The 16,430-nt window shown below is 44.3% G+C and overlaps 2 protein-coding genes across 2 annotated transcripts; one reads left to right on the top strand and one right to left on the bottom strand.

The window, feature by feature from the left end:
• The first annotated feature begins 925 nt into the window (after positions 1 to 925).
• On the top strand, positions 926 to 2,014 carry coa6 (cytochrome c oxidase assembly factor 6). The gene is made up of 3 exons (XM_077005510.1): positions 926 to 1,092; positions 1,247 to 1,469; positions 1,617 to 2,014. Exons 2-3 carry the CDS (start codon positions 1,311 to 1,313, stop codon positions 1,710 to 1,712), a joined length of 255 nt encoding a protein of 84 aa, XP_076861625.1. The 5' UTR covers positions 926 to 1,092; positions 1,247 to 1,310; the 3' UTR covers positions 1,713 to 2,014.
• slc13a4 (solute carrier family 13 member 4) lies at positions 2,015 to 16,129 on the bottom strand. Its single transcript, XM_077005509.1, has 16 exons — positions 15,686 to 16,129; positions 13,124 to 13,252; positions 9,237 to 9,373; positions 8,793 to 8,968; positions 8,529 to 8,580; positions 8,393 to 8,426; positions 5,861 to 5,935; positions 5,607 to 5,785; positions 5,033 to 5,152; positions 4,712 to 4,813; positions 4,514 to 4,615; positions 4,306 to 4,412; positions 4,027 to 4,154; positions 3,754 to 3,915; positions 2,831 to 2,968; positions 2,015 to 2,642 (listed from the first exon to the last, which is right to left on the bottom strand). Exons 1-16 carry the CDS (start codon positions 15,803 to 15,805, stop codon positions 2,505 to 2,507), a joined length of 1,899 nt encoding a protein of 632 aa, XP_076861624.1. The 5' UTR covers positions 15,806 to 16,129; the 3' UTR covers positions 2,015 to 2,504.
• Positions 16,130 to 16,430: the final 301 nt, after the last annotated feature.

Below are 16,430 nucleotides of genomic sequence, written 5' to 3'. Positions count from 1 at the left end.
CAAACACACACACACACACACACACACACACACACACACACACACACACACACACACACACACACACACAAAGTAGCAGGCTTTATTTGAGGTGTTATGTGTTAATGTAGATAATGGCACTAATTTGTGTAAGAGTTAATAGTTAATTCATGTTAATTCTACAAAATAGTAAAGAAAGACTACAAATATTCAGACTCAACTTAGGCAAGCGTGTGTGTGTGTGTGTGTGTGTTTGTGTGTGTGTGTGTGTGCGTGTGTGTGTGTGTGTGTTTGTGTGTGTGTGTGTGTGTGTGAGAGAGAGAGAGAGAGAGAGAGAGAGATACACAGAACAAACAGGAGAAATATTCTTCAGAAATATCACCACGTTGCAGAAAGATTTTACATGCTTGAGGAAAACAGATGACAAACATGGAAATGCCAAATCTATTTGGACAAAGTGTACAAGGTTTACATGTTTACCAAATTTTACAAGGTTTACACATGTTAACCAAAGTGTACAAGGTTTACATGTTAACCAAAGTGTTTGAGGTTTTGCATATATTAACCAAACTATATGTTTGCGAAACCTCATTGTGTCGCAACAAATCAGGATCTTTGGCTCCGGAACTTAAAAGTCTCAGTGGGTGGATTTCAACACGGAGTATGACACAAAGTAAAACCGATAAGTTCTCGTCCTGTGACATTTGGAGTAATATCAGTGACTGCGCGAAAGACAAGTAGGCCTATTTTTTCACTGTTTTATTTAAGAGTAAGTCAGACTCAGTGTTTTTTAACTGCAACACTAGAAACGTAAAAGGTCATACAGATTCGCAATTATATGCGATTTATTGTACATTTAAGAGCAATAAAGACGTTTTTTTATTTTAATTGTATGTGCGCCATCTAGTGGTCGTCAGCAAAGTTACCGTTTCCAGTGTTTTATTTTTACGTCATAAAGCTGCGACGCAAAGACACCGAGCTGCAGTTGCGTCCTTGGCTGCTGTGTGAAAGTAGAGTGATTTTGCACAAGGTTGTCAAACGCTGTCTGCTCGAAAATTGTAGCTACAGTTGGAGACACCACGTCGCTTACGTCCTTTAACGTAATGCGTATAGGTAAGATCTCTTTGCTTTTGCGACCGCTGTTAGCCACGCGTTTGTACCTTCTGTCTGCTGGAGAAACGCAGTAAAGCGCGCATGCGCGACACGACGGCTGTAGTCGGACCTGTTCAGTTGTGTATTTGCCTGATCCGTCCTTTGCAACCCGTAGAAAACGGGCTGTCGTAGCTCACAGCGAACCTTAGTACAGAACCGTGGGGTTGCGCGGCCCGGTGATGAGCGCCCCGAACTCCGAGCAGCGGCGCGCTTGCTGGGGCGCCAGGGACGCGCTGTGGACGTGCCTGGACCACCTGGACCACCAGAACCACCAAGACCACAGCACTGCTTGCGAGGCCTACAGAAAACTGTTCGAAGCGAATTGCCCTGCTCAGTGGGTAAGTGTTCAGATAGACGGCCTGTGTGGTGTTTCCAACAGGAGTGTCTCTGGTGAATTTGCTTGTTTTATTATTATTCTTATTATGGCAATTGGCAGTTGCACTACATAAGCTTACAGTGTGGTGACGTAGTCTTCCATACGACAGGTGAAGTACTTCAACAAGAGAAGAGACTTCCTGAAGTACAAGGAGAAGCTGGAGAATAAAGGGTTTGAACCGGCCGCAGGAGCAACAAAACTGTAGATGGACTTTATCCCCGTATCCCTTTGCAAAACCAACCGTGACCGTCTTCCTGACTCATGTTTATGAATATGTGATATGCTTAGAAATTACAATCTTATTTAAATATTAAGCCATAACATGCAGTTGGGGGACCCCCACCTAATCTTATTTCAGTGCAAAGCTATTAGAAATATAATTAACATAGTGATCACAACTGCTGCTTGTGTGGTATGTTTTTGTTATAAAAAACAAAAACATTTGTTATTTTATATTCTGATGTTCAGTGGAACATTGATTTGTTGCAAATAAATGAAATATTTTTACATGCTTGGTAGTAAGTTGGTAATCACTTGGTAGTAATTTCACTGACACTGCAAGACAATGAGTTTGGTGTTTTTACACTGACTTGTGTCCTTTTTATAAATGTTCACTGTGTGGATCACAGAAAAGAGAACATGGTGAGGTGACAGACAGTATAACAGCCAGGGTTCTATCTTCTTCCACTTGTTAAAGCATATTGATAATCCACCTCTACAGTCTCCCTGAAGATGGGTAAACATACTCACCACATCTGCACAACAGCTGGAACTAAATCTGCTGCTGTACAGATATTTGAAATTAATTTGGGTGCAAAAACATCAGATTGCTGCTTTCTTATTTCTTTGTGTTTATTGTAAATAGTATAGTTTTTTTTTATTGGAAGTGATTTGCGTTCTCTGTGTACCTCTTCCACTCAAAGTGTCCTTCATGTCATTGTCAGGTTAAAAAAATGCTGTATGCACCCTTGAGAAATGTGCTGTGTCCCCGTTGTGGCTACAAGCTGCCTGTAACATTTCTCACTACTGCCCAGGCAGGGAACTCGGTCAGTTGGAACAGGGGAACGCCCCATGTAGTTATGGCCAGCATGACCACCAGAACTCCAATCAAATTCACCCCAAAACCAGCCTTAACCTGCAAAGTGACGGAGACACAAGTGAGGTCAGGATTTTGCAGAAGGTGCAGCGCTGCATCTGTCATAGTACTGATATTGTAACCATGTTGGTTTGGACATGCCAGCAGGTGTATAATGCGTTTGTGTCAGGAGGAGCTCTGATAACCCGTCTGTCCCAGCACAGCTGGTGCTTTGGCTGCTGTCTCACCATGTCGCTGATCTGCAGGTGTCCGTAGCTGAACACGATGGCGTTGGGTGGGTTGCCCACGGGCAGCATGACTCCGAAGGACACGCACATGGTGGCTGGGATGAGCGTGTGCAGGGGATTTATCTGCAGTGTCTCTGACTGCAACGACAAGACAGATCAAAGGTCACATCACAGGCCGGACAGACAGAGTGTCACATGCTAATGTTTTCATTTCATGTTTCACGTCTATTTTCATGTCTGTGTAAAAATCTTGTAGCTTTTACTCACAAGACAGCCTGGTTTAACATGTCATATCAGGTGAAGTTTGAGGTTTATGTGTATGAGATAAGGTATGCTCTCAAATATATAGGTTTCCACTATTAACAGAGCATCACATCACCATGGCAATGGCATAGACAGATAGATGGATACTTAATTGATTGATTAAAGTCTCAGTAGCATTATACATCAAGTCAATACACCTTATAGAGAATTGACAATATATTGAATGAATGCAATAATCTCAGTTTTTCATATATAGCAGAACTACAGAGTGGTCTGTAATGACGGGGTGGATTGTGTACAAGATGAATAAGTAGTAAAGTGCAGGGAGGTGCCATTTCAGTTACAGTACTGGTACCACTTACAGCTTATGTATTAAATGGTAAGTATTGCACATAAGTTGAGATGGGTCAACATAGACATGACTATATAAAGCAACATACTTTCACATGAATGGCTATATATAGGAACATTATACATGTAGGGCCCTCAGTCCACGGCTTTCGCTGTCTGTTCCTGTAAGTTGTAGTAATAGAGCCGGATGGCTCTGGGAACAAAGGACCTTTTAGGTCTGTGGAGACGCTTCACGAGGGCAAACTGCCACTGAACATCCTCCTTTGTTGTAGGGTGACTGTGTGCAGGGGGAGGGTCTCTGTTCTCACCAGTGTGGAGATGATGGGGAGGAACACGGTGAGAGTAGCTGGATTGCTGGCGAACTCGGTGACGGCAGAAACCAGCAGGCAGGCGAGCAGCGTGACGGCCCACGGAGGAAGCCCACTCATTGGTTCCAGCTGACGGCCAATCCACACAGAGAGACCCGACACCTGTGCGGAGGAAGCAGAAGGCAGCGCTGACTGGGGCCGTGACCAGCACACGGGCTCATTGCTGCATCCATCACTGTCTCTGGCGCTTGCTGGTGGGGGTGGTGGACCTACCTTGCACCCTGCTGCCAGAGCGTAACCCCCCCCAACCAGAATGACGATCTCCCACGGCATCAGCCTCAGGAAGTCTTTCCAGGTGATCATGGGTGCCAAGGGGTCTTTGTCCTCATCGTCACTCTCCCCTGAATCAGAAGAAGAGGGAAAGACGTCTTACCAAGCCCTGCCAGAGAGGGGAACCATCACACACACACACCCATGGGGGCCCTGACCATGATGACAGCCTATGGAAGAGGAGTGTATAGGAGCTCTGGGTCAGAAGTCACGGGCTCTGACCTTTGCCCTGACCGGGGTCTGCGGATGGCCAGGGTTTGCGTGCGGGGATGAGGAAGAGGAGGAAGCCAAGCAGCACGGAGATGGTGGCGTCCGTCCTGTAGCCCTTCCTGCAAGGCGGGACACAGTTAATTTCAGTGTTGAGAACAGAGGCCCAAATTACGCAGAACCGGACAGAAATCACGTTATGAGAGAAACGATCTTCACACACTTCTCAAACAGGGATGTCCAGCCAGGAACGAATCCAGGTTCCCTTGTGAACCACAGTAAGGTCATCAGAATGAAAAACAGACCCGTCACGACTTCAGGATAGCTGTTTGGAAAGGCAGACCATGAAGCACTTCAGAGGCAGAACTGTAAAACCTATTTTATAGCCTTGCAGCTGGAACCTCTCCACGGGGGGGTTTACCTGATGGGGCCGAGCCTCTGGTACTCCTCCTGGATACGTTTCTCAGAGAGAAGCTCACGTTTGCTTTTGCGTTTCTTGCTCCAAGAACAAGTTTCTCTGAAACTAAGCACATCACACCTCCAGATAAACACATGAATCATTTCATCACTGGACAAACAAACATCTCTCCAAAGAAACAGCTTTTCAGGAAACAGTGCTTGGAGGTTGCAGTTTTGATTTAGTAACCTGAGCCTAAGGAGCTTGTTATGGTGAGTGAAAAGAAATCCACTGTGAAAAATTGCCAAAGAAGTTAAATCTTTGCTAGATCTTAGTTACTCTTACTTGCACCCCAGGAAGAGGAAGTGTAGCCACGTCCACGTGAGCACCAGCATAATGAGAGCGATAGGCAGACTGAAGATGAACCAGGTGCCAAAGTTGATGACCTTAGCCTCTGGGTAGCGACTGGAAGAGAGTTGGAGCAGAGCTGGAGTATTTACATACGTACACTTTACAACCTCTGTACTTTACATACATATACTTTACAACCTCTGTACTTTCTAAGAGTTCACTGATTCAACACACTTATCATTATCTCCTTTCAAACAATCCTGGCCTAGTTTTAGTCCCACCATAACAAACTCAGCTTTGTGTTGTAGTCTTCATGGTACAAGGTCCTGTTTACAAGAACTCCAACAATCAGAAAGGCTCTAATTTTTAACCATTGTTAAACATTATGAACCATTATTAAACATTTTAACCATTACTGACCCTTGTAAAACATTATTAATCATTAGTAAACATTGTTAACAATTATTACAATCTACAATCTTATAAACAAAACCCAGCCTAAATAAATCCAGAACAGACCAACAAATCGCAGCAACCGTGTTGTGATGTCATAAGGGGAGGAGCTTACTTGTTGAACTGCTCTGCAAAGATGAGATTGGTGGAGGTGCCCGTGATGGTGATGAGGCCCCCGATGGTAGCTGCATAGGTGATGCTGAGAGAGAGACACTTGCAGATCATGTGGTCCTTCTTGGTGGGATACACTGAGTCTCTTTTGGGTTTCTTTGGCATCGGAATGTCAACTGCAGTCTGCAGAGTGGAAATAATCAGATGAGCAGGGTCGAAAACGTGCAGCTCGTTTGAGAGCTCGGACGATCTTCTCACCTCAGGTAAATACCCGTTCGTCTCCTTCTGGATATCTGGACCCTGACCTGGCGTCACTCCACATCCATTGGCTTCCTGTGGGATAGAGAAAAGAAAATGGAGAATGGGTCATGGATGGGGAGTGGATCACTTCCATCCTTTCATGGATGGGGTGTGGATCACTTCCATTGTGTCATAGATGGGGTGTGGATCACTTCCATCATGTCATAGATGGGGAGAGGATCACTTCCATCATGTCATAGATGGGGTGTGGATCACTTCCATCATGTCATGGATGGGGTGTGGATCACTTCCATCATGTCATGGATGGGGTGTGGATCACTTCCATCATGTCATGGATGGGGTGTGGATCACTTCCATCATGTCATAGATGGGGTGTGGATCACTTCCATCATGTCATGGATGGGGTGTGGATCACTTCCATCATGTCATAGATGGGGTGTGGATCACTTCCATCATGTCATGGATGGGGTGTGGATCACTTCCATCATGTCATAGATGGGGTGTGGATCACTTCCATCATGTCATAGATGGGGTGTGGATCACTTCCATCATGTCATAGATGGGGTGTGGATCACTTCCATCATGTCATAGATGGGGTGTGGATCACTTCCATCATGTCATGGATGGGGTGTGGATCACTTCCATCATGTCATAGATGGGGTGTGGATCACTTCCATCATGTCATAGATGGGGTGTGGATCACTTCCATCATGTCATGGATGGGGAGAGGATCACTTCCATCATGTCATGGATGGGGTGTGGATCATTTCCATCATGTCATAGATGGGGTGTGGATCACTTCCATCATGTCATAGATGGGGTGTGGATCACTTCCATCATGTCATAGATGGGGTGTGGGTCACTTCCATCATGTCATAGATGGGGTGTGAGTCACTTCCATCATGTCATAGATGGGGTGTGGATCACTTCCATCATGTCATAGATGGGGTGTGGATCACTTCCATCATGTCATGGATGGGGAGAGGATCACTTCCATCATGTCATGGATGGGGTGTGGATCATTTCCATCATGTCATAGATGGGGTGTGGATCACTTCCATCATGTCATAGATGGGGTGTGGATCACTTCCATCATGTCATAGATGGGGTGTGGGTCACTTCCATCATGTCATAGATGGGGTGTGGATCACTTCCATCATGTCATAGATGGGGTGTGGATCACTTCCATCATGTCATAGATGGGGTGTGGATCACTTCCATCATGTCATGGATGGGGTGTGGATCACTTCCATCATGTCATGGATGGGGTGTGGATCACTTCCATCATGTCATGGATGGGGTGTGGATCACTTCCATCATGTCATAGATGGGGTGTGGATCACTTCCATCATGTCATGGATGGGGTGTGGATCACTTCCATCATGTCATAGATGGGGTGTGGATCACTTCCATCATGTCATGGATGGGGTGTGGATCACTTCCATCATGTCATAGATGGGGTGTGGATCACTTCCATCATGTCATAGATGGGGTGTGGATCACTTCCATCATGTCATAGATGGGGTGTGGATCACTTCCATCATGTCATAGATGGGGTGTGGATCACTTCCATCATGTCATGGATGGGGTGTGGATCACTTCCATCATGTCATAGATGGGGTGTGGATCACTTCCATCATGTCATAGATGGGGTGTGGATCACTTCCATCATGTCATGGATGGGGAGAGGATCACTTCCATCATGTCATGGATGGGGTGTGGATCATTTCCATCATGTCATAGATGGGGTGTGGATCACTTCCATCATGTCATAGATGGGGTGTGGATCACTTCCATCATGTCATAGATGGGGTGTGGGTCACTTCCATCATGTCATAGATGGGGTGTGAGTCACTTCCATCATGTCATAGATGGGGTGTGGATCACTTCCATCATGTCATAGATGGGGTGTGGATCACTTCCATCATGTCATGGATGGGGAGAGGATCACTTCCATCATGTCATGGATGGGGTGTGGATCATTTCCATCATGTCATAGATGGGGTGTGGATCACTTCCATCATGTCATAGATGGGGTGTGGATCACTTCCATCATGTCATAGATGGGGTGTGGGTCACTTCCATCATGTCATAGATGGGGTGTGGATCACTTCCATCATGTCATAGATGGGGTGTGGATCACTTCCATCATGTCATAGATGGGGTGTGGATCACTTCCATCATGTCATGGATGGGGTGTGGATCATTTCCATCATGTCATAGATGGGGTGTGGATCACTTCCATCATGTCATAGATGGGGTGTGGGTCACTTCCATCATGTCATAGATGGGGTGTGAGTCACTTCCATCATGTCATAGATGGGGTGTGGATCACTTCCGTCATGTCATGGATGGGGTGTGGATCACTTCCATCATGTCATAGATGGGGTGTGGATCACTTCCATCATGTCATGGATGGGGAGAGGGTCACTTCCATCATGTCATGGATGGGGAGTGGATCACTTCCATCATGTCATGGCTCTGTCATAGCTGATGATTCATCAATGCTCTGATGGTATCATGTCTTACCTGAACCACAATGCTGCACTCTTGTGTATTGCAACTGTAGAAATAAATAAAAATCAATTTGACAAAGTTCAGTAAATTAGCTTGTCGAAGGAGACTGAGCTGTACTGAATGAATGATGTTGTGGTTGAACACACACCCATCTTTGTTGTATAGTTCAAACTGGTTCTTTCCCACAGTCTCCTCTTTACCTGTAAAAACGTGATACCCAAGTAGATCAAAGTGCTGACAGCATGTTAACAACACTGCACAGTAGTACACAACACTGCACAGTAGTACACAACACTGCACAGTAGTACACACAACACTGCACAGTATGACAACACTGCACAGTACTACCCATCACTGCACAACACTGAACAGTGACTCTAAACTGACTGTATGTGGAGGGGATTCATGGTACCGCTTTCATCGTCTTGCGTGTCCACGGTGTCAGAGTCGTCGTGGGAGTCGGCGATTCCCGTGTAGATGAGCTGCTGTAACACAGCTTCTGCGATGGGCATCACCATGGCAGTGGTGGAGGTGTTACTCAGCCACATGGACAGGAACACTGTACAGCCCATGAAGCCAAACACCAACCTAGACAACATCCACCCAGCACCATCATATAGATAAATGTTCGTATGTTTGTGTGTGTAGGAATAATACATTCTGCCTAAGACACTGTATCTGATTACATCAGACCTCTTCATCTCACCGGTTGCAGAATTGATTACAATGTAAATGACTTAAGGCCAGATATGAAATAGCTGACTGAGAAAACAAGACCCTAGTCAGACCCTGGCAATGTGATGTAGTGCAGGACTGATATGGTCACTGTTGGTGTGCATGTGTGAGGTCAGCATACATTCCCGGTTTGGCCCCTGCGACCATGACCATGCGGAGGGCGATGCGTTTGTGCAGGTTCCACTTCTCTATAGAAGCGGCCAAGCAGATCACTCCCATCAACAGCAGCGTGGTGTCCTTAAAGTACTCAGCGGCCACCTGATGAGCACCCACACACCCACAAACACACACACACACCCACACCACAGCTGCTTTATCACCAACAGAAAAAGATGCATCACTATCACCTGGACCCTAAAGTTTCTAATCCACCAAACACAGGAACATGCCACATGACACAAATGCCTCCATCCGCACATGAAGCACTTCCTGTGTCTTTCACGGGGAGGCCGAGTTCTAAATCAACAAGCCCAGCATGTAAAGTGATGAGAGAAAGAAAAAAATAGAAACAAAAGAAAAGATTTGAAAGAAGACATGCAGCAGTTTTAATGTGGCATTAAGACCAGAGAATAAAGTGATGGACGTGTAAAAAAAAAAAAGCTTGTACTTACAAAACATGATTTGACAGGTTTAAGATAACACACTAGCTTTGTCAGTTTTGTTTGAAGGATTTAATCCCATAAAGTTATGAACATAACCCTGCAAACACCTCAGTTTCCTAAACGAAAATATTATAGGCATTTCCATGACTATTTTGAGATGCATTTGCTATTACTAAAGTTTTTATACAATATATTTTATTTTATGAAACAAAGTTATTTTAAGACAATAATGTTACCTAGCTAGTTACCTACTGAAATAACAACAACAGCAACAATAATAATGAATCATATGAAAATGTTTTTTTATAATAAGTAAAAATTGTGTTCTATTTCAGTTTTGATTTTGGTCTCTTATTACATTTTTTTTTACATTTGGCATGTCCAGTTTTATTTTACGTTAACTCTTTTGAAAAGGCCTTTCTGGGGTTATAGAGACCAGAGCCAATAGACATCATGTAATTCTTGTTTCCGTTGTGTAAAACATTTGGAACTCTGCTATTCTGTATGAAAGGATCTGTACAAATAAACCTGCTTAGTCTGGCCTAGCCTAGCATTCCAGAGGCTGAAGTGATTGATTCAGCATAAAACACCAAGATGGGGCAACAGAATCTTCACAAGACCACTTACTGAGCTTCCAGAAATAAGTGTTTCCAAGGAAACTCCTTCCAAACAGTTACTATATCTCTCTCAGGAAATTTATTATTTCTTGCTTTTTGGCCTTTCCAAGAGGGGGAGATTCTTCTCATTATTGTTATTATTATTCTAATGAGAATGCTGAATACACTGTTTAATTATTTCTACAAAATATGAATATGACCCATAAAAAGAGGCTCCCTCCCGCTTTCTGTAGGGACACAGATGTACTCAGCAGTTTCTTGGAGGGCTGCAGCTGAGAATGAGACAGAAGGTCAAGAGAGCACAACTGGAGGACAGTTACACAAGCTAATCAGACCTCCTCACACACACACATCAAACCTCCTCACACACACACACATACATCAGACCTCCTCACACACACACATCAAACCTCCTCACACACACACATCAAACCTCCTCACACACATATACACACACACACACATCAAACCTCCTCACACACACACACACACACATCAAACCTCCTCACACACACACACATACTCGCACACACATCAAACCTCCTCACACACACACACACACACACACACACACACACACACACACACACACACACACACACACACACACACACACATTAGACCTCCTGACACACACACATCAAACCTCACGCACACACACACATAAAACCTCCTCACACACACACACACACATCAAACCTCCTCACACACACACATCAAACCTCCTCACACACACACACACATATTAGAACTCCTCACACACACACACACACACACACATTAGACCTCCTGACACACACATCAAACCTCCTCACGCACACACACACATCAAACCTCCTCACACACACACACATCAAACCTCCTCACACACACACACACATTAGACCTCCTCACCCACACACATCAAACCTCCTCACACACACACATCAAACCTCCTCACACACATATACACACACACACACACACACATCAAACCTCCTCACATACACACACACACACACACACACACACACACATCAAACCTCCTCACACACACACACATACTCGCACACACATCAAACCTCCTCACACACACACACACACACACACATCAAACCTCCTCACACACACACATCAAACCTCCTCACACACACACACACACACACACACACACACACATCAAACCTCCTCACACACACACATCAAACCTCCTCACACACATACATCAAACCTCCTCACACACACACACACACACACATTAGAACTCTTCACAAACACACACACATTAGACCTCCTGACACACACATCAAACCTCCTCACACACACACACATCAAACCTCCTCACACACACACACACATTAGACCTCCTCACACACACACATCAAACCTCCTCACACACATACATCAAACCTCCTCACACACACACACACACACACATTAGAACTCCTCACACACGCACACACATTAGACCTCCTCACACACACACATCAAACCTCCTCACATACACACACACACACACACACACATTAGACCTCCTCACACACACACATCAAACCTCCTCACACACACACATCAAACCTCCTCACACACATACATCAAACCCCCTCACACACACACACACACACACACACACACACACACACACACACACACACACACACACACACACACACACACACATTAGACCTCCTCACACACACACACACATCAAACCTCCTTACGCACACACACACATCAAACCTCCTCACACACATCAAACCTCACATACACACACACACACACACACACACGCACATACATCAAACCTCCTCACACACACACACACACACACATTAGACCTCCTCACACACACACACACACACACACATCAAACCTCCTCACACACACACACATGGACACACACATATCAAACCTCCTCACACACACATGGACAATCACAACTCTCACTATTTCTCTCTCTCTGTCTTACTTTCATGATACACATTCCAAACAATAGTTTGTGAAAAAATCTACTTAAAAAAAATAGAGATTAATTGGGACACCATTATTTCATTATTAGGACACCATGATTTCATGTGTACAGTTTAATACAGTTGTTGAATTCCAGTGTTTCCATGATAATAATGTAAATGATTCCAGTGTTTCCATGATAATAATGTAAATGTGAATTAGGTTTTATTCAATTTGCTGGCTTCAAAATAATTATTGTCTAATTATGGAATTATTATTTTATGTTTTTTGAAGCAGGATGTCATGATGCTGACTAGTTTTTGTATATTAAAGTGAATATTTCTGCCATTTCTATCCTGGTATACAAAGGTTACAAAGCAAGCAGAATTTGTATTTATTTATAATTGTTAGAGTTTATGTCTATTATTATAACTATATTATCAATAGAGTTCTGATATCATAATAGAGGTTATTAAAAATCACAGCAGAACGTTTTAGCTATTCAAACCACTGCATTTCAGAGAAACATGACAACGGCTCATTCTAATATGCAACATGTCCACTCTGTCGTCAATGGGGAAAACACGACCACATGACCACATGATGTGAACAGGGTTGCAACTACATACTTTCTGAGGTGTATGCAAACATACTATCGGTGCCCCCCACACTCCACCCCCCACCCCACCAACTCGGCAAATAATTTTCTGGCATCAATTTGGCGCCCCCTCTAGTGCAGCACCCCATGCGTCGCATACGCTGCATACCCCCTTTTTGCGCCACTGGATTTGAATATAGCATTAGGCCTTTGATCTGTCTCACCTCCCAGTTCAATGTTTTAAGAAGAAGAGCTGTCTCACCTCACTGGACTTGAGGACCCCAAACATTGGGTACAGGAAGGCGGGCACCAGTGCAGCGGCTCCCAGAGGCACTGCCTCCGACACCCAGTAGACAGCCGTGACGATCAGCACATAAGCGCAGGAAGACTCCTACAGTGAGACACGCACTACAACCATTCAGGACGTCAGGACTCTCAGCACATATAAATGATGATGCCTCACAATACCTAATAAAGTCTATGGATTCCCACATGTTGGATACCTTGAAAGATGATATAAATGGAAAGTCAAGATGTTGCACTAACAGCACATCCTTATGATGCACGGATCTGTGAAGCTGGCATGGTCGTGCCCAGCACTCTGCTTTTATTTCTCATTAACGTCATCAGTTTCATTTACGAGGCTTAAATTTCTGGGTTGGTCTACAGCTTCACTTTGGAATGCTGCTGTGAACACAAGAACACATTTCTAAGCCAATCTCATCTGTTCTGTGCTGAAGGCCAAGGAACTGAGTCTTTGTGCATCTACATAAAACTATTCACCACCTTCCCCAGTGTCATGGTTATAGAACTATGGTGCCAGGACAGGAAGCAAGTTAATCACGCGATTATTGCTGATGTATTAAACAGGTTTTAGAACAATCTGAAAGCTGCCAAGCTGAATTAATACCCACTAGCACACTCTCCACTTAGACAGCACTGCAGTAAGTGCAGTCAAGCACTGTTAAGAAAGCAGTGAATCTACTATGAAATGGACCTGGTCTCCCCGCTTCAGGTGTACCACCTCTAAGCTGGGCCACTTCTACCATGGCTAGTGGACACATGTGAGGTCTCTCTACCAGTGGACATGGCTGGTGGACACACATGGGGTCTCTCTACCAGTGGACATGGCTGGTGGACACACATGGGGTCTCTACACATGGGGTGTGTGTGTCCCCCCACCCACCGCCCCCCCACGCCCGCCAGCTTCACGCTCCTGCTGGCTGTGCCCGGCAGCTTCACGCTCCTGCTGGCTGTGCCCGGCTTACAGATGAAGGCGGTAATGTGCATAGCTGGCAGATTAAGCTGCAGGCCAGTACACGCTGTTTCTTCTCTAATCTCTTTGTTGCTCAAGGAATTGGACCTGCAGGACTTCTGTTAGGGACCTGGGCTCTGAGAGAGCTGAATCGGAGCAGGAGAAGCTGTGGGATCCAGACCAAATGGATCATCTCACCTCAGCATCTCATGATCATTTCTCAGTGTAGCCCTAACAACATTAGTTGTTAAAACATGCGTTGTGTCAACTATGTGTTGAGTGTCAGGGTTTCAGTTGTTTTTGTTGTTGTTTTTTTTGCTGTAGCATGAATACACAATAGTGCATTCTTGCACAACAACTACATTCTCCACAGTGAGTAGTAGTCAGACTTAGAACATAGCTTTTAGTCACAGATGACATCATTATTTCTGACCATTGAACTCTTGATTAAAGGCAGTGATAATCCCATTAACAGTGAGCAAGTATCTAATCTCCTGTTTTTTGATGACAGTCACATTTCCTGATGATGAAAAGCAAACGTATCCTGTCTTATCTACAGGGTCAGAGCAGCCGTGGGGTTCCCTCCAACCACACAGGGCCACACCTGATTCCACGGGTTTAATCAGCCTCTCTCTGTCTTTAAGTAGTTGATAAGTTAAATGGTGTGGCTGGAACTAAAACCTGCAACCACACATCCTTTTCAGAGATGATTAGCTACCTCTGGTGTAACAGATTGAATACAGCTTTCAGACATGATCAGACGTCAGTGTCTGATTATCATAAAATGTGTAATCAGTTCTGCTGAATGGTGTAGTTGTGGCTGTCACAACATGTGCAAAGCTCTCTAACTGCATGTTCAAATAATGATATAAGAACAAGAAAATTATTATTTCATCAAATCAATTGCACATATGACTGTACACAGTGTTCTGAGGTGTTCATGATTGTTTGAGAACTCAGGAGTGATGTACAATTACATATCAGCAGGTACTGAGTGTGTTGGACTCAGACTGAATCCTCAAAACACTCTATAAACAAACAACATCTGTACAAACTGCTGGTCTTTCAAACAAACAGTTCTCTCCAGAAGCATTAAAAAAAGAAATGTGGAGAAGAATCCAGGGGGCGCACTGTGATGACACGAAATGCGCGAGGTCTGTCTCTTCAATCCACCAAATTTGGACACTTTCCAAATTGGTGAGAGGTCGCTGTTCTGTTGTAGATATAATGAAACCTATACGATCCATACAACTTCACAACCAAAGATTTAAGTCTGTCTAATTAATGAATGATAGTATACGGTTTTAGGTTCTTTGTGCGTGGCCTTCCGGAGATATTACTTAAATTATTATTTATTATCGTTAAATAATTGCATAATCAGGACAATCATCCATAATTACCCAGAATTATTAAAAAATAGCATCAATTGGAACATTAGTTTATTTAGTAAACGCATCTAAAATGTTACGAATGAGCGCAAAACAGGATTTGCCAAAGAACACCAATGCGTAAAAACGCACGAAACTATGTCTGTACGCGTGGGCAAAACGTTGTGAATTAAGTACTCACGCTGCTCGGGTGGATGAGGGGCAGAGGCAACAGCGACAGCGGGATCATGACAACCAGAATCAGTTTTCGTGCCGACCATAATCTCTTGAACAGGTCCATTTTAGCGGTCTCAAGCCTCATCTGAATTTTCTTAAGTTGTGTGATTTCTTGTTTTCCCCCTGACGTTCAGAGTTTCGGGTATTGAACTACCCGCAAGTCTCCTGTGGATGTACTTTTTCCGTTTGTACGGTGGAATGACTTTTGCAGTTAATACAAAAGCATGTTTTTCCCTTTGCGCGAGTCTTCTAAAGGCTGAAGTGAGTTTTCTTGAATAAGGTGCTGTTTCATGGGTCAGCAGCGTTCCCTTTGTTAAATGTGCGCGCTGGCACGGTCCACGCGTCGCTGTGCCCTCTATACCACTGACGGGGAACACACACATCCGTCTTTTATAAGTCACGCCATGTATTGACGGAATACATATGTCATTTTGCCTCCAATATATGTAATCCGAGGGCTTCCATTCTTATTCTCTTAGCAGTTTCGAGAGTGTTATTTATTAATGTCGCAGAGCATTAGGGACAGTTTTATTTAGTAAACTTTAATTTGCCTTTAGGCTACTGCTTCAGATAAAAAAGTGCCCCAAAATGCACAACTCTACAAGTGTGCTAATTTTCTAAGCCACACTCCTCCCAGTTGCTCCTTGACCAGTGACATCTCAGTAACGGGTATGAATATGCGGAGGGGATTTGGTGTAAATGTAATGTTT

The sequence above is a fragment of the Brachyhypopomus gauderio genome, chromosome 5 (genome assembly GCF_052324685.1).
Source record: "Brachyhypopomus gauderio isolate BG-103 chromosome 5, BGAUD_0.2, whole genome shotgun sequence".
Classification (NCBI taxonomy): Eukaryota; Metazoa; Chordata; class Actinopteri; order Gymnotiformes; family Hypopomidae; genus Brachyhypopomus; species Brachyhypopomus gauderio.
Note: the sequence above shows the minus strand (reverse complement) of the source record. Positions and strands in the feature narration are given on the sequence as shown.